Genomic DNA, 17,656 nt, shown 5'->3' with positions numbered 1-17,656 from the left:
TTTTGTGCTTTGTTTTCAAAATAGTTTCGGCTACCCAGGTATTTTGCATTTCTATATGAGTTTTAGAAATTGTCCATTTTTAAAAAGAAACTTCCTGGGATTTTGATTGGGATTGCATGGAGTCTCCAGGTCAACCTGGGGGAGAATTGATATCTTAGACATTTTGAGTCTTTCAGTCTATCAACACAGTATCTCTCTCCAATTATTTAATCTTTAATTTCTCTCGACATTTTATAATTTTTAATGTGCAGGTATTGTACATTTTTTGTCAGACTTACCCCTAAGTATTTCATTTTCGTATTTCTTGATGCTGGTTTAAATGGCATTTTAAAAATTTCAAGTTTTGATTGCTAATGCTAATATGCAGAAATACAAATGATTTATATATCGATCTTGTATCCTGCAACTCTGCAAAATTCATTAACAATTCTAGTAGCTTTCTTGTAGATTCTATGAAATTTTCTATTACCATGCTGTGAATAAAGACAGTTTTACATCTTCCTTTCCAATCTGGATGCCTTTCTTTTTCTTTCCTCATTGCACTGGCAAGAACTCTAGTATAATGTTGAAGTGCTGAGAGCAGACATCCTTACCTTTTCCTGATCTTAGGGGGAGAGCATCGTTTTTTGTTAGAAAATATGCTGTTAACTGTAGGTGTAGCCTTTTATTAGGATGACGAAGTTCCCTTCCAGCCCTAGTTTGCTGGAAGAGTTTTAAAAATCAGAAAGGAACGCTGGAATGTGTCAGATGCTGGGACATCTCTCTAAGGTAAAAGACAGATGACTCCCACTTCCAACCACTAAGAAAAAGGGACGAGACTTGGTGGGTTTTTCTGCATCTATTGAGATAACTTTTCTTTCTTTTTATCTGTTAATTTGGGAATTACATTGATTGATTTGAAAATGTTCTGGGCAAGTCGCTTCATCTCTCACGGCCTCATTTTTTGTTTTGTCTGTAAAATGGGACAATAATACTCATCTTAAAGCACATTTAGGAGGCTGGCATGCATTGGTATATGGAAAATACCTGGCGCACACAAGGCACTCCATATAAATTTGCTCATATTTTACAGACTGGATTAAAGGCATCTGTGTTCATCTCTTCCCCACTGCCTCCTCTCCCGCTCCTCCAGGCAGGGACGCCTCTTAATCCTTCCCTGCCTCCCAGTGCCTAGTACAGTGCCTCTCGGCACAAAGTGGGCCCGTTAACAACTTGAAAGCAAGTAGGAAAGAACGGGTCGCCAGGCGCCACCTCCCCGGCCCCCCAAGCATCCCACAGCTGCATCCCCCTCCTTGGGAGCAGCCTCACGCGTAGACTCTGAAACTGCCGCCGCCGGACGCGGGTAGCCCGCGGCCCCGTCCTGACCAATCGGAGCCCGCCCTCCGGGGGCCCGCCCCATTCCGAAAATCGACCGCCCCTACACGACCTCCGAAGCTGACCAATCAGCTGCTGAGTCCCGCTGTTAGCCCCTCCCCAGTGTTGAAACTGCCGCTGCCGACCGCGGAGTAACGCCCGGAGGCCCTCCGAATCTGACCAATCAGGGCGGCCAGCTCTGGCCCCGCCCCCGGCCGGCGACGCGCGGGGCGGGCAGGGCGGAACTCCGGGCAGAACTCCGGGCAGCGGGGCGACCGCGGGCTGCGCGCTTCCGGGCTTCGGGGCGGTGAGTGCGGGAGCGACGGGCCGGGGGTCGGGAGGAAGGGCTCGGCTGGGGGCCCCGCGTGCGCCCCCGCGGAGGGGTCGGGAGCCGCGATGGGAAAGAAGCGGGAGGCGGCTCCCCTTCCCGGGGCCCGGCCTGCGTCCCCCGGCGCTGCCTCTGCACTCCTGCTGCCTCAGTTTCTCTTTTGAACGTCGCCTTCCCGTTGCATTTGCGCAGCTTTTAGCCTCCCCGAGCGCGGCCGGAGCCGGAGGAGGGAGCGCGGCTGTTCCCTTTAACCCGGTCGGAAAACGGAGACCCTGTCTGTCGGACTGTAGGTATGACCGAGTGGCTGGATCAGATAAGGGAGGGGGTGCCGGACTCCCGTCCTGCGCTTCAGGCTGTTTGCCCACCTTGTCCGCACCCCCGGAGTCGCCTGTGCTCGCATCTCCACTGCCCCCCTTATGCGGGGCATATGTGAGGGGTCCAGTGTAGTCTGGCTTCTCTGCCTCAGCCCCTGCTGCCGGGCCCTGAGGCGGGGACCCTGGGGTGGGCGGTCCGCAGGCGCCGAGTGTGGGTGCGGGGCTGGGGGCGGGGCAGGGGTTCTGAGTAGGATGTCCGATTGGACCCAGTGTTAAAAAGGCGTCGTGTGTATCCAGGGAGACTGCGTTTCTGGTCGGAGGGGTCTGGGCCTGGGGCTCTGGGGGCAGTGGGCAGCCCCTCCCCCAGCCTGCAGAAATCCCTGCCAGAGGCGTCTGTGTGTCCCTGAGCCTCGATCCCTGGGGGGCCGGAGGCTGTGAGAAGGAGGAGGCAGCTTCCCAGGACCCTCTCCTCACTTCTGGGGGAAAGGCTGGCCTGACCATGGACCCTGGAGCAGATTCAGGTTCAGATCCTGGCTTTGCCACTTACTAGCTGTGTGGCTTGGGGCAAGTTGCTTAACTTCTCTGAACTTTGGTTTCTTCATTTGTAGAAAGAAAGGGAAGAGGAAGGGAGAACAGGAGAGAGGGAAGAGTACGTTCAGAAGCTGGGTTTGGGTTGGATTCACAAGTTGTGATGCTTTACATTTGTAGTCTCACCCTAATTGTTTTCTACAAGTTAAAATAGTGTAATTTCATAGTTAAGGTGGTTAAGGGGGATTGTTCTCTTCTGGCATGTTAGCAAACACACACCCTGGGCCAGTGTGACAGTAGAAGACTTTTATTGAATGCTCACTGTGTGCCAGGCGCTGTACTAAGACTTCACGTGCACTACCTCCTTTAAACCTTACAACAGCCTTATGCGGGAGATACTGTTATCATCTCTGTTTGGCAGATGAGGAAACTGAGGCACAGAGAGGTTAAGTAACTTGCCCAAGGCTGCACAGTCAGGGAGTATCAGAGTGGGGATTCGAACCCACGCCTCTGGCTCCACAGGGCGGCCTCCGCAGCTCCATGTCACGCTGTCTTGGCTTCAGGTAGAAGAGGTGGCCTGGAACCCAGCGCTGAGGGTGCTCTGCAGCCCAGGGTTAGCGACTCCCACCGAGGGGCCTGGGATGGTGGAGACCAAGGACGTGCGGCAGCTGCGGCAGCTCAGCCTGGAGCTCCTGAGGCAGCTGCGGGCCGGGCAGGAGGCCGTGCGGCGCTCGGTGGCCAAGGCAGCCTCCGCGGTGAGCACCCACCTCAGGAGTCCCCGTGAGGGAGGAAGGGGCTGCCAGCCTCTTGGGCCGGAATCCAGGCCTCCAGCGGCATCCCGGGCAGCGCGCCCACTTTACTGATGATGAGAAAACCGAGGCCCGGCGAGGGAAGGCCCAGTGGAGGCTGGAGCAGGGATGAGGAACCGGGTCTTCCTGCCTAGTGCAGACCAGCTGAGCGGGTGGCTGGGCCGCCCCTGGGTGACCTGGCCTCTCTGTTCCAGTCGAGCCTGGACTCCAGCAGCAGCTACGACTCAGAGACGCCACCCTCTCAGGAGATGTCCTCAATGGCCTCGAGAGCCTCCTGTCCACAGGATGCCCAGCAAGGTGACCCCTGTGATATGTCCTGGCCTGGCGGGGCCAGCTCTGGGGGGAGCTCTCCCCCACCCACCAAATGCCGACACCAGGAGTCCCTGGGGCCACTGAGGCCCCACTCGGCACCCTTGCCGGCCTCCTCAGACTCGAATGACCCAGAGCTGTCGGCAGAGCTGGACAGTCTACTCCAGGAGGCACAGGCCATGAGGTCCGCCCCGGATCAACAAAGCAAGCTGCCCAAGGTAACACTGGAGTGGGGCATCTGTTGATAAGGGTTTCCTTGAGCCTCAGTTTCCCTATCTGACAAATGCACTCATGGGCAGCCGCCCTTGCAGAGTGAAAGGCTTCTGGGAGGTACCTGGAGTCGTGTCCCGTTCAGCCTAAGTGCATGATCAGTGGTGGCCGTCAGTGTCTCAGACGGCACTTTGGGAAGAAGGTGATGAGCCCCATTACACGGATGGGAAGACCGAGGCTCGGGGGCTGGACTTGTTCACAGTGACACACAGAAGGGCGGGGGGCCACACTCTTGTCTTCCGGCTCCCACGCCCTCGGCTGAGCCCTGGGGCCCATGTCAGGGTGTAGTTAAGAAATGGCCCCCCTCTCTCCCCCAAGGTGGGGCCTCCTTTGGGCCGGGCCTGCTGGCCTAGCCCTTGCCCCTCTCTACCCCTCTCGTCAGCCGAGAGTGACCTTCAAGAAGGAGTCTCCAGTACCTGAGAGGATCTGGCGCCTCCGACCGTACCTGGGTTACGACTGGATTGCAGGTGCGGCCCTGAGCCCGCAACTCACGCGGGAACCGGGGTCAGGGAGGGGGGGCAGAGGAGGGGGCCCAACTTGCCTGCGCACCTGCCGGAGCCCCCACCAGGTGCTGCTGTTCCTCCGTCTGTTCCACCCGCCGCAGTGAGCACCTTCGGTACCGTGTCTGCTCTCTCGGCCACTGGCACAGTCACAGGCACAGAGACAGTGCTCACCGAGCGTTTGTTGAATGAATGAGAGAACTGCCACAGTGTGAGCATTTATTGTATGCCAAGTCCCTGCAGAACTCTGTATGGGAATCATCTCTATATTTTATTGCCCGTCTCCCCTCCCCCGCCCCCCAGCAACCTCAGTGGCCTCCTGGCTGGTCTCCCTCTGGCCGCTTTTGCCTCAATTACTGTCCATTTTTGACACAGCAGCTGGAAGAAATTTTTAAACGTGGGAATAGATCATGTCACTCAGAGTACTTAGCACTTAGAGTCAAATCCAAAATCTTTATCCAGATTTCTGAGGCGTGACCTGGCCTCCACTGGCTCGGTGACATGACCCCTGACTATCTGCCTCCTGGCTCTTCACTCCAGCCTCGCTGGCCTCCTTGCTGTTCCTGGAGCCTGGATGCTCATGGCCACCTCGGGGCCTTTGCACTTGCTGTTCCTTTTGCCTGGAGTGCACTTTCCCAGGGTCACACGTGCTGGTTCCTTTTCATCATTGAGGGCTCAGCTCGAATGATAGGCCTTCCGTGAGCATAATGTCGTGGGGCCACCTCTCCCTACATCGTTGCCTGTGGCAGCAGCCATTGCTCTGTTCTCCGTATCCCTCGTTCTCAGAAACGGGTGTGTTTGCTTGCTTCTTGTCTGGCTCCTCCGGTAGAACATGAGCTCCCTTAGAGCCGCGCCCAGCTGTCTGTTCGGTGCTAGTTCCCCGAGCCTGAGCCTAGAATGGCGCCTCCACATAGTAGGCCCTCAACCAACACTTGTCGAATGAGTGAGTGAACGACCTGAGAGGTTGGTGCTGTTCACTTCACGAAGGAGGACACTGAGGCACAGAGAGGTTGAGTGACTGCCCAAAGGCAGGTGCTCCGTGGGGTGGCTGGGACCAGTCGAGGGGCGGGGAGGACACAGGCCCCGTCCAGTGACTTCCCACACTGTCCGCTCGCTGTCGCTGGGAGCTGGCGGCGCCTGCCCTGGCCCACCGTAGCCGCTGATCCTTCCCGCTTCTTTCCCGGGTGACCAGCTGCGCTCCACCTGCGCCGTCCCTGCCATTGTGCGCTCACTGGTCCCCTCTTGGCTCCCGCAGGGTGTCCCTCCTGCCTGCGCCTCCTCCAGGGCCGGCAGCGCCCTGCACTGGTCTGAGGATGGCTTTGCTGAGGGCCGGTGTGTGGCGCCTTCCGGGGGCTTCATCCACTTGCTCCTTTACTCTCCGCGGTCACATTGTCCCCACGTGCAGGCGAGAGACAGTGAGGAGACAGCCCGTGTCACAGCCAGTCGGGGTGGCGCCGTCTGTTAGTTCCCGCCCCGAGGACACCGTCCTCCCTGGAGCCCTTTTGCTTCTCATTACTGCCCGTTTCCTCTGCTTTTCTTTATAATGAAGCTCCTCCAAGGGTTGTGTGCACTCGCCGTCTCCGGTTTCTCTCCCCCACTTTTTCTTCATCGGGCTTCAGCCCCTGACCCCGTCTTCACTGGGGTCAGCAGTGCGTCTGCGGGGCTGGCTCCGGCCCGGTTCTCAGCGCCCCCTTTTCCCGGCGCCCGCCCGCCTCCCCGAGGCTCCTTACCCAGCTTCCAGGGCGGCCCCCCCCCCCCCATCTCCGGCTGCTCCTTCCAGTCTCCTCTGCCAGATCCTCTTCCTTCTTCCGACCTCCCGACCCCGGAGGCCCCAGGCTCGGTCTGCCGATCCACCTCCATCTGCCCTCCGGCTCTGACCCCGGGGCCGAGGCTTGCCGTGGTCTCTGGCTCCCGCTGCTCCTCCAAGTTCCAGACTTGGCTACCTGCCTTCGTCTTCTCCACCTCGCCCACGTGTCTTAGGTTCATCTCACCGCCAAAATCAAGGTCCTGATTTCCGCAGTGCCTGCTCCTCCTGCACTTTCTTGTCTCTGTAAATGGCGACTCTGTTATGGAGTTAATGGCCATGACCTTGGGATCAACCTTGCTTCCTCTTCTTTTTGCATATTCCTCTTTCAGTCTGTTAGGGTGTCTTGTTAGCCCTGCCTTCAACATATTTCTAGAATCTGATTACTTCCCTCTGCTGGGATGCCTGCAGTTCCTAACTCGTCTCCCTGCTTCCCTCACCTTGCAGTAGCCAGAGGGAGAATCCTGTGAAAATACATGGCCAGTCTGATTGCATCACTCCTTGTCTCCAAACCCTCCGCTGGCTTCCTAGCTTCATCTCCCCCACCCTCGTCCCTCACTCCCCTCCAGCCACTTTCACCTCCTGGCTGTTCATCAAACATACCGAGTGCGCACCTGCCCCAGGGCGTTTGCGCTTGCTCTTCCATCTGCCTGGAATGTCCACATGTCTCCCTCCCTCCTTCATCAGGTCTCTGCTCAGGTGTCTCCTCCTCAGAGAGTCCTCCCCTGGCAGCCCCACCCTATCAAGCTCGGTTCCCGGACTCTGTTCTCTTTTACTTCTTGGCCGGTGTCACATTCAATGTTGTATCACAGGTTTCTCTGGTGACTAGTTTGTCTGTTATCACGTGTTGGAATGTAAGCCTCACAAGGGCAAGGGCCTTGTCTGGGTCACTGCTCTTTCCCAGCACATTGAACAGTGTCTGGCCCGTAGCAGGGGCTCTGTAAATAGGTTTGTGTGGACGACTGGATGTGTGTCAGGGTGGACGGACACTGAGACAGAGCCAGCAGTCACAGGGACTGGAGGGCCCCCTCTGGGTCTGTAGGAGGCACGGTGGGGGCAGAGCGGTGGACTCTTGGCCTCGGCCAGTGGCCACACAGCAGCTCCCGGGGCTTCGCCGCTGCAGGGTCTCTGGACAACAGCTCTCCCGTCACCAGCAAGCCCGAGGCCTTCTTCTCTAAGCTGCAGAAGTTCCGGGAAGCCAACCAGGAGGAGTGTGTTTGCAGCGACCCCGAGTGAGCGGGGCGGGCGAGGGCTGGGCGGGCGGCTCAGGACCCGTCACCCTGTCCCGCTCACCGCTTTCGCCCTCACAGACCCCAGATCCTGGGCCTGCGCGAGGGCGGTGGCGTCAAGGGAGACCATGAATGTGAGTGTGAACCCTCGTGGGCCGCCCCACGGCCCAGCCAAGGTCCTGGGGCAGCAGCTGCGGTGTTGGGTCCTTGGGGAGGGAGGTCTGGGGCCCGGACAGGGTTGGGGTGAGCTGAGGCCCGGCCTCGTGGGGATTAGGGCCCACCCTGTTACCCGCCTCACCCCTCCCCAGCAGCCTTCATTCTCTTCCCAGCTGCCTCATTTCCCACGTGCCCCCCACTCCCGCCCCCTCCTTTCTGCACGTGTCATCCTTGTCGGGCCGCCGGCTCAGTCACGTGAGCACCGGAGTCTGCCGTGGGTTTGCATGTGCAGCCTACAGTGTGTACATAGGTGTACATGCATGTGGGTGAGGGGTGTTTGTGTGCAGCCTGTGTGTGATCTCAGATGGAGGCATGTGCACGTGTGTCCTCGAATGTGACTGTAGGAAGCCTTGCTTCGTGTTTGCACACACAACATTGGCACATGTGAACATGCTGGTGTGTGTATGTGCACACATGTGTGTCATGCTCGTGTAGCAGGGTGTGCTCAGTGTTTTTGTATGTGAGTGCATGTACGTGAGCATACTCCATGTGTGTACCTGCGTGTGTGCTGTGAGCGTGGCCGTCGGGGGTGTGGAGGGGCTGGCGGGCCTGTCCGGTTGAGGCAGTGGGGCGCAGGGCTCCAGGTCCCCGGCTGAAGGAGCTTCTCACGGGTCTCGCAGGCGTCTACTGTTACCGGGTCAACCGGCGCCTGTTCCTGGTGCCTTCAGATCCCGGCACCCCCTGCCGCCTGTGCAGGACACCACGGGACCAGCGGGGCCCTGAGACCCTGGCGGAGCCAGCGCAGGTCAGGTGAGTGGCCGGAGCAAGGAGGACACCCCCCAGGGGCAGCCATGGGGGCAGCAGCCGCTGAGGAGGGGAGCAGAGGCTGGGGCCCGTCACTTCTGAGGGAGGGAAAGGGGCCTGGGGCTGTGGCCCCGCAGCGAGAGAGGCGCCAGCAGCATTGCCCCCAACCTGTCACCCTGTCCCCCAACCCAGGGTGAGCGTCCCACTGTCCGTCCTGGACCCCCCACACCAGTACCGTATCCACCGGCGGAAGAGTTTTGACGCCTCCGACACGCTGGCCCTGCCCCGGGTGAGCAGCTACATGGGGCCTGGGTGGGGACGGACGTGGGGCTGCCCCCTGTGTGGCCCAGGTCCCCAGATCGATCCTGAGGCCCAGAGAGGGTCAGGGACTGTCCCAAGGCTACACAGTGAGGCTGGGCTCAAGGAGGGCGAGGCTCTGGAGTTCAGCCTGGGTCACTGCCATCACTGTGCTGTGCTTGCTCCCCGAGGGAGGTGGGGCACCCCGCTGGCCCCGAGGCTTCCAGGATAAGTGTTGCCCGCACGTCGGCACAACACGGATGGGCCCCGGTCACTGAGCTTGTGTGTGCCTCATGCACAGTCCTTCAGAGGGTTATCTCATGGAGCCCCCAGCAACTGAGAGCACGGGTGCTGCTGTGGTCCCACTTTACAGATTCGGAGCCTGAGGCAGAGGGGACGTGACTTGTCCAAGGTCAGCCAGGTGGGAGAGCTGGGACATGAACCCAGCCCCTTAGGGTGCCGTGGTGCTCCCATAGCGACATCCTTGGTGTCTCCTGGGTAGGACGGGGGTCAGTGGGGACCCCACTCACTCCCAGTTGAGGCTGGGGGAGCTGTGCCTGGAGAGAGAGGAGAAGGGATGTAGAGGAAACCTGGTTTGCTCGTCTGTAAAATGGGTACAGCGCACCTAACTCTGGCTTGTGGGGCAGTTCAATGAGTCAGTGCCTGTCGGGCATAGGGCACAGCCTGGCACACAGGGAGTGCTCCAGCAGTGTCCACGGCCTCCCCTCCACCCCTCTAACTCAGGGCCCAGGACATGGGTCAGCAGGGGTAGGAAAGGGAGGCCCAGGGGTGACCCATGGGTGGACACAAGGCTTCTGCCCAGGGGGAGCCTCAGTGTTGGGGGACACCGTGACTGTTTGGGGAGCACCTCCACCCTCATGGGGGACATGGCCCCGTCTTAGCAGATGCTGCCAGTCCAAGAGGAGAGGCACAGCCCCTTGCTGGGTGTGCCCAGTGTGGGGGGACCCTGCCCCAGGCCAGGCGCCTTCACCCCTTGCTCTCCACAGCACTGCCTGCTGGGCTGGGACATTCTCCCGCCGAAGCCCGAGAAAAGCTCAGCCCCCAAGAGCCTGGATCTCTGGTCCTGTGTCTCTGCCAAGGCCCAGCACCGGAAGCTGTCAGCCACCAGCCCCTCCCGCCTGGTAGGGTCCAGGCTGCCCCGGGAGGGACAGAGGCCTTGGAGCAGGCCTGCGGACTGCAGAGTCCCCGGGAGCAGGATTGGGGGGGGTACTGCAGAGCCTGAAAGTGTCTCTCCACAGGGGCCCGTCCCCCCAGCCCTGACCCCAAGCATCCTTCCAGGGCCTACTACTCCCCGCCAGCTACTGCATCCCACCCAGGAAGGTGACCCAGACTATAAGGTCCAGAAGGGGATGAGGCTGGAAGTGGGGGTGACCTGCTCCCAAAGTGGTCCCCTCTGACACCTCCTCGTTCACCATCCAGGCCCTGCCCACGCGGGTCCCACCTGCCACCCCGATCTGGTCAGAACCCCAGGTCCCCTGACCCTGCGCCCCCCGGCTGAAGCCCTGAGGACTGGCCACTTGGAAGAGGACAGTGCCTCTGTCATCGTCTCTAGCCTCTCCCCTCTGGCAGGGGCGCCCAGCCCGGCCTCAGCTGGAGTGGACTCCGGCCCCACCTCCTAGGCTGGGCAGGTGGCTGAGCCCAGGTCTGGCTCTTTCCTAGTGACAGCGATGGGGGATTCTGGGCTGGGGGGTGAGGGGATTCTGTGACATGTTTGTAAATAAAGCTTGGCGCTCTCTCCAGCTCCAGGTTCCCACGTGTGCTGGGTCTGTCCTGCTGATGCCCTCGGTACCCAGGAGGTGCCCCGGCCTCAGCCTGCCCTCCCCTCACCTGGGGAAAGACACTTCTGACAACCTGTGCTGGGCGGGGTGGTTCCAGTGGCCTGTGTGTGGCTCTTTGTGCATCTCCCAACTCTGGGTAGATGGCCCGAGACAGGCCAAGGCCAGTGTTAAAAAACCGTCTCAGCGAGGGGCTCAGGGGCTCAGGCCGTCCCCTGTGGGTGAGGCCGAGGCCGTGGACGCTGGGAGGGAGGGAGCTTCTTCCCCCTTCTTGGTCCCTGAAACCAGGGTCCATTGCTAGAGGGGCTCTCTTGAAGTCCCTGGACCAGGTGGCTCCTCCACGCCCCTCTGTAGCCCAGCCCTAGAAGTCATGGGGGTCTGGAGCTGCAGCAGGGACCAATGGGGAAACTGAGGACCAGGCAGTGAGTCAGAGGCAAGGTTGGCAGAGAGCCCAGATCTCCCCTGCTGGATTAATAAGCAGTGCCTGTCCCCCCGCCCCACACCCCGCCACACACACACTCACCCGCCGGGTTAAACAATATGAAATTCCTGTTTTCCTGGTATAAAAATGGGGTAGATGGGGAACCAAAGCCCAGAGAGGGCATGAGCTTTTTCTACGGTGTCTCAGCTCGGAGGGGCGGAAGTAGGGCTGTGGTCTGTGGCTTCCACCTGGAGCTTATGAGCTGTGAAAATCTTTCTCCTTCCGTGTTCACAGCACATGTATTAGTCAGGATAAGTGAGGTTGTGCTGCAGTCACAAATTAACCCCCAAATCTCGGTGGTTTGACATAAAGACTTTCTTTCTCACTGACTTGCTCACTACCTATCCATTGTGGGTCACATGGGGTCTCTGCTTTTTTTTTTTTTTAGATTTTTAAATTTTTTTCCTTTTTCTCCCCAAAGCCCCCCAGTACATAGTTGTATATTCTTCATTGTGGTCCTTCTAGTTGTGGCATGTGGGATGCTGCCTCAGCGTGGTTTGATGAGCAGTGCCATGTCCGCGCCCAGGACTCAACCAACAAAACCCTGGGCCGCCTGCAGCGGAGCGCGCCAACTTAACCACTTGGCCACGGGGCCTCTGCTTTTGACATTGTCTCTCGGGGGCCCAGGCTAACAGAGGCTCCCCAATGGGGCACGTCACCAGTTGCTTTAGCCTGGAAATGACACACAGGTCACTTCTGCTCATGAGTCATTGGCCAGAACTAGTCACATGGGTGTCCCGCCTGACAGCAGGGGGTTGGGACGTGGAGCGGGCTCATGGGATATTTGCTGAGCGTTGCTGGCCTCTGCGCCCTGTTACCTGACTTCTACCAGCTCTGTCCCTGTGAGGCAGGCACGCAGAGCCCCCAGGCCCTGGGCAGCAGGGGCCATTCGCCGAATGATAGGCACTATGAATTCTTGCCGAAAGTCTTCCCTCCCTTGATCTGGGGTTCCAACCCCAAATGCCTTCCGTGGCCAGGTGGGCAAGGTGACTGGGAGTGGCGGGGCTCAGAGCCACCTGGCGAGCACACGGCCCCTCCAGAGGCTGTCAAGGTCAAAGGCCTCTGTGATTCAAACTGTCACGTCTGTGGGCAGACTCAGCCACAGGTCATGGTTTGCCACTGGATCCCAGGACCTGGAGACACAAAGTCCCTTCTGGATGTAATTTTTTTTTATTAATTTTTTAAAATGTATTTTTAATTGTGCAAAATACACATGACATAAAGTTTACCCTTTAAAAAGATTTTTAAGTGGACGGTTCAGTGTTATTGACATTGTCGTGCAACAGTCGCCACCATCCATCCTAGAATATTTTTAAGCTTGCAAAACCGGAACTCCATGCCGGTTAAACACCGCCGCCCGTTCCCCTCCCCGCAGCCCTGGCCGCCACCGTGCTTTCTGTCTCTGGATTTGACTGCTCCTGGTGCCTCAGATGGGTGGAATCAGACCGTATTTGTCTCTTATAACGAGCTTATTTTGGGGCCAGCCCCGTGGCCGAGTGGTTAGGTTCCCATGCTCCGTTCGGCGGCCCCGGGTTTTGCCGGTTCAGATCCTGGGCGCAGACATGGCACCACTCAGGCCATGTTGAGGCAGCATCCCACATGCCACAGCTAGAAGGACCCACAACTGAAAATATACAACTATGTACTGGGGGGCCTTGGGGAGAAGAAAAGAATTAAATAAAATAACTGGCTTATTTCATCTAGCACAATGTCCTCAAGGTTCATTTATGTTGTAAGGTGTCAGAATTTCCTTCCTTTTTAAGGCTGGATGTATATACCTTTTCACTGTGTGGATAGACCACATCTTGTCGATTCACTCATTGTCAGTGGACACTTGGGTTGCTTCCACCTTTTGGTTCTTGTGAGTAACGCTACTGTGAACATGGGTAAACAAATATCTGTTTGAGTCCCTGCTTTCAATTCTTTTTTTTTTTTTTTTTTTGAGGAAGATTAGCCCTGAGCTAACATCTGCTGCTAATCCTCCTCTTTTTTTCTGAGGAGACTGGGCCTGAGCTAACATCTGTGCCCATCTTCCTCTACTTTATATGTGGGACGCCTACCATAGCATGGCTTGCCAAGCAGTGCCATGTCTGCACCCAGGATCCGAACTGGCAAATCCCAGGCTGCCGAAGCAGAACGTGCGCACTTAACCGCTGCACCACCGGGCTGGCCCCCCTGCTTTTAATTCTTTTGAGAATGTACCTATAAGTGGAATTGCTGGATATATGGCAATTCTGTTTAATTTTGGGGGAAGCCACTATACTGTATCCATAGCAGCTGTGCCGTTTTCCATTCCGCCAGCAGTGTAAAAGGGTTTCAGTTTCTCCACATTCTTACCAACACTTATTTTCTGCTTTTTTGATAATAGCTATCCTAATAGGTGTGAAGTGGTATCTTAGGGTGTTTTCTTTTTTTCTTCTGAGGAAGATTTGCCCTGAGCTAACATCTGCTGCCAATCTTCCTCCTTTTTTTTTGGTATGTGAGCTGCCACCACAGCATGGCCACTGACAGACGAGTGGTGTAGATCCGCGTCTGGGAACCAAACCTGGGCTGCCGAAGCAGAGTGCGCTGACCTTAACCACTAGGCCACCGGAGCTGGCCCTCTTGCAGTGGTTTTGCTTTGCGTTTCCCTAATGATAGTGATGTTGAGCGTCTTTTCATGTGCTTACAGGACATTCGTGTATCTTCTTTGGAGAGATGTGTGTTCAAGTCCTTTGCCCATTTTTGAATCAGGTTGTTTGCTTTGTTGTTGTTTCACACAATTTTAAGTAAAGAGCCTGTAAGAGTCAGTGGTTTTCTCAGAAATTCTTTGGCCAGAGGAAGAAGAGAATCAGGAAGCCTTCTGTCAAACAAAAATTACAAAATTTACAGCTGAGATCAGCCTGTGAATCCAGCTGATGCAGAACAGCAACAGTTTGAACCACAACAGTCACGAACGACGTTTCTTTCCCATGAAAGGCCAGCCTACAGCCCTGGGTCCATTCAATCATCAACGCAAGCGCTTTCTCTGGAAGGACAATTCTTTTGAAAATTTAGGTTTCTGGCCTTTTTGCTTCCTGCTTCCAATTAGTTCCATGTGCAGGAACCCACAACCCAAGGTCTCCAGACGCTGTTTCATCAAACCGGTGACACCATCGATCGCAAGACTCACCCTCACTTTGGACCACCAGGAAAAAGGGTGCTAAAGGCTGACACTCCCCGGGCTGTGAGATCATTTCAGAGATGTTAAAATGTGAAAGAATGGGCATCCTAGAATTAATGCGTTGCAGGAAGTCGTAAGCTAGACTGACTTCTGAGCTCTGTGCATCCCCCGACTATCTCAACGGTGGTGTCAATGGTGGCCCCTTTGGGGCCGTCTGGAGCGATCCTCAGAGGCCTGCCTTGATCCCACAGAACTGGCTAAGGCACCCCAAGTCTGAGGCCCCACCTCTGCTTACCCATCATCCTCCGTTACACTCACGATCCTTGAGGACAGGGGCTGAGCCTGTTTCCTCCTCAGCTGTGCCCTATTGCAGCGCGTGGCATGTGACAGATGTTCCCTAAATAGATGTTGGGTGCATGACTGAGTGAAGGAGTCCCCAGGTCTTGGAAAGACAGAGGCCACACAGCCCCGGGAGCTGAAGGGAGCGTGTCCTGGGAATTCGGCACTGGCAGGTGAGCCGTCGCTGCTACAGCTGATGCTGGTTTTCAGTGCATCACGGTGTCCTACGTCTTGGGCAGATCCTGGGGGTCTGGCCTTCTGGGATGAGAGGAGACAACTGTGACATCGCCATCCTGGAAAATTCCTACTCATGTCCACAGCTACGGGTCCCAGGCCCTTGGTGTGCCATGGGAGTGTGTGGAGACTGACAAACACTAGCTGCCTCCCCAGGGACGCTGCCAACTTCCCTGAGAACAGAAGCATCTCCTGATTGGCATCTTGGAGCGTGATTCTCCCTGGAGGGGGTGAGTGGCCACCCATCTCCTCTCTGTCCCCAGGAAGTTGGGCCATGCACGGCCCAGAAAACACAAAACACTGGATTTTCCAGAATTATTTCTCTCTATGCCTTTTGAATGTAATGTTCTGACGTTCTGAGAATTTACATTTTGGTGCGATGAAAGTTCCTACTCAGCGCCAGCCTTGGTGCGAGGCTCGCCCTGAGCTTCCTGGCCCAAATGGGGAGCTGCCGTGGATCCCTGATCCGGGGGACGGGTGCAGAGTGTGGCTTCATAGAGATCGGGGTTCCAACTCCCCTCCTCCACCAACTGGCTGCTTCCAGACTGTGTGACCTTGGGCACATCACCTAACCTCTCTGTTTCATCGTCTGCAAAGGGTGATCATGCCGGCGAGAGGTAAGCCAGATCGGGCAGGCAGAGGCCTGCACGTGGCCGACCGAGAAGAGGTCGGTCAGGACTGTGGGCAGCTGTTCCTGTCCGCCCCCGCCCCCATCATAAGATGAACATCATCTGGGTGTGCAGTGGCCTGCCCTCTCTGAGTTCACTCTTGCTCACTTTTCTCTGGAAATAGAGTATCAAGTAAACTGGTAGAAGACTCGCCCTCCCAGCCCGTCGGGGGGGGAGCTGTCACGAGAGTATGTGCAGCGAGCAGAGCTGTGCCCCACCAGGTTCGTTGCGAGGAGGCTCTGCCCATGGGGAGGAGGAGGGGCGGGACCAGCAAGCAGGGTGTGGGGGACCAGGGCACTCCCCGTGGCCAGCGCCTTGGGGGTATGTGGATGGATGGGCAAGGCTGTGCAGGAGGTTGTGAGGGGAGCCTGGGCCCCACAGGACCATGCCGTGGCCAGTGGGGTGGCATGAGGTTGGGCCTCAGTGGCTGGGTGCCTGCTGGTGGTGTGCGTGGCCTTTGGGGACATCCCCCTGTCGTGGCACCAAGCTGAGCCCTGACCACAGGGTCCTCTCTCTGAGGCTCTCTTGGTCTGTGCTAGAGGCCACAGGCCTTCTCTCTGCATCCCCAGAAGCCCCCACAAGGCCTCTGAAATTCAACAGAAACCCTCTGCCCTCCTCAGACCCCGCTTTTATGGCAGGGCCCCTAGGCCCCAGCTCCCAAGGCAAAGAGACGGTTCTTGGCCAGGCAGGGCTGGGACACGGTGGGTGCTCAGTCGGGAGAGAAGGGGGGATCTGAGAATTTTCCAGGTCTCAGGTCTGGTGCAGGGGATCCTTCTTGCCCCCAGGGCTGGGGGAATCAGAAAACCCCACCCCAGAGGGAGATCCAGCTGCCCCTCCTTCTCACTCAGGGAACAAATTCTGGTTCCCTGGTTCTCAGACTTCCCTTGGATCCTCTGGCCAAAGTCTGCTGGGCGAGGGAGAAGCAGCGTGAAGGTACAACCTCCCGGATCAGTGTGCGGTCAGTGCCAGCCATGTGGGCAGAGCAGTGGACCTAGAGCTGCGGGCCTGGGGTTCAGGGCAAGTCAGTGGGCCTCTCTGAACCCCGGTTTCCTCATATGTAAAGTGGAGATTATAATGCTATCTACCTTATGGTGGTGTTTTGAGGATTAAATGAGATGATCAGGTAGTGAAATGCTCACCATAGCAACTGGCATTTAGAAGTCCTTAACAAATATGCGATATTATTCTTTGAAAACAAAGGCCCGTGTGTGTATTGAGAGATGGGGGTCCTGTTTTTGGGGGAAGGCGACCTCACCTTCTGAAACACAATGAGGAATGAGAGAGAGTGAAAGGAAAAGTTCTAGGTAGTTTCTGCAGTAAATGATTGAGGAAGGACTCTGTCCCCGTGTGCCTGCTGGATGGGGCCCCGTAGGCCTGCACGTCTGGGAGAGTGGGCTGGCTGGGCTGGGGTGGGCGGGTCAGAGGCCTGGAAACACTCTGGTCCTCCCAGGAGCCCTTGGGTTCGAACTCTGGGGTGGAGGACAGTGTGTAACACAGCGTGGGAGGAGGCGGGCTGTGGGCGTGGGCCTATGCCAGCCTCCGCCGTCTCCTCCTTCAGGGCCGACTGCCCAACTTCCTTGGTCCCCTCGCCTGGCCTCGTGTACTCCCGACCGTCACCGCGGGAAGCCATCCCCTTCTGGGCCACCTTGGCGGCCTGCATCTTCCTGTGTCTCTTGACCAGGGTCCAGTGGGCTCATTGGATGCTCTTGCCTTGCTGGGCGGGGGGCCTTCTGAATGGTAGGGGTCCCCCAGCTGCTGCTCATCTCTGTAGGCCCCAGCTTGTCGGTGGTCTCAAAGGACTCTGTGACCACCAGCTTTGGGGAGAGCCAGCCTCGCCTCCAGGTTCAAGAAGTGAGTTCAGGGGCCGGCCCCGTGACTGAGTGGTTAAGTTGACGCGCTCTGCTTCGGCGGCCCAGGGTTTCGCCAGTTAGAATCCTGGGCACAGACATGGCTACCGCTCATCAGGCCATGCTGAGGTGGCATCCCATGTGCCACAACTAGAAAGACCCACAGCTGAAAATACACAACTATGTACCGGGGGGGGGGGGGTGTTGGGAGAAAAAAGGAAAAATAAAATCTTTAAAAAAAATTTTTAAAAAGTGAGTTCAGTGGTGGCCCCAAAAGATACGTCCGCCAGAACATCAGAATGTGGCCTTATTTGGAGTGAGGGTCTCTGCAGAGGTAACAAAGGTGAGAATCTTGAGATGAGATCCTCCTGGATTCGGGAGGGCCTTCGACCCGATCCTGGTGTCCTAAGACATAGCAAAGGAGAGGCACACAGGCACACGGAGGGGA

At 57.2% G+C, this 17,656-nt stretch overlaps 1 protein-coding gene across 14 annotated transcripts; it reads left to right on the top strand.

The window, feature by feature from the left end:
* The first annotated feature begins 1,535 nt into the window (after positions 1-1,535).
* On the top strand, positions 1,536-17,450 carry MIIP (migration and invasion inhibitory protein). Of its 14 annotated transcripts, none has more exons than XM_070253284.1 (12): positions 1,561-1,660; positions 1,874-1,971; positions 3,046-3,278; positions 3,527-3,859; positions 4,294-4,378; positions 7,339-7,447; positions 7,526-7,578; positions 8,281-8,410; positions 8,597-8,693; positions 9,709-9,843; positions 10,001-10,059; positions 10,142-10,461. In XM_070253284.1, the coding sequence occupies exons 3-12, from the start codon at positions 3,165-3,167 to the stop codon at positions 10,218-10,220; spliced, it is 1,194 nt and encodes a 397-aa protein (XP_070109385.1). In that variant the 5' UTR covers positions 1,561-1,660; positions 1,874-1,971; positions 3,046-3,164; the 3' UTR covers positions 10,221-10,461. The 14 variants fall into 14 exon arrangements, with proteins under 14 accessions (XP_070109429.1, XP_070109385.1, XP_070109374.1 ...); XM_070253273.1 differs by having other exon boundaries at positions 9,961-10,059; XM_070253278.1 differs by having other exon boundaries at positions 1,564-1,660; positions 3,087-3,278.
* Positions 17,451-17,656: the final 206 nt, after the last annotated feature.

Source organism: Equus caballus, chromosome 2 (genome assembly GCF_041296265.1).
Source record: "Equus caballus isolate H_3958 breed thoroughbred chromosome 2, TB-T2T, whole genome shotgun sequence".
Lineage (NCBI taxonomy): Eukaryota > Metazoa > Chordata > Mammalia > Perissodactyla > Equidae > Equus > Equus caballus.
This window is presented reverse-complemented; position numbering and strand designations above follow the sequence as displayed.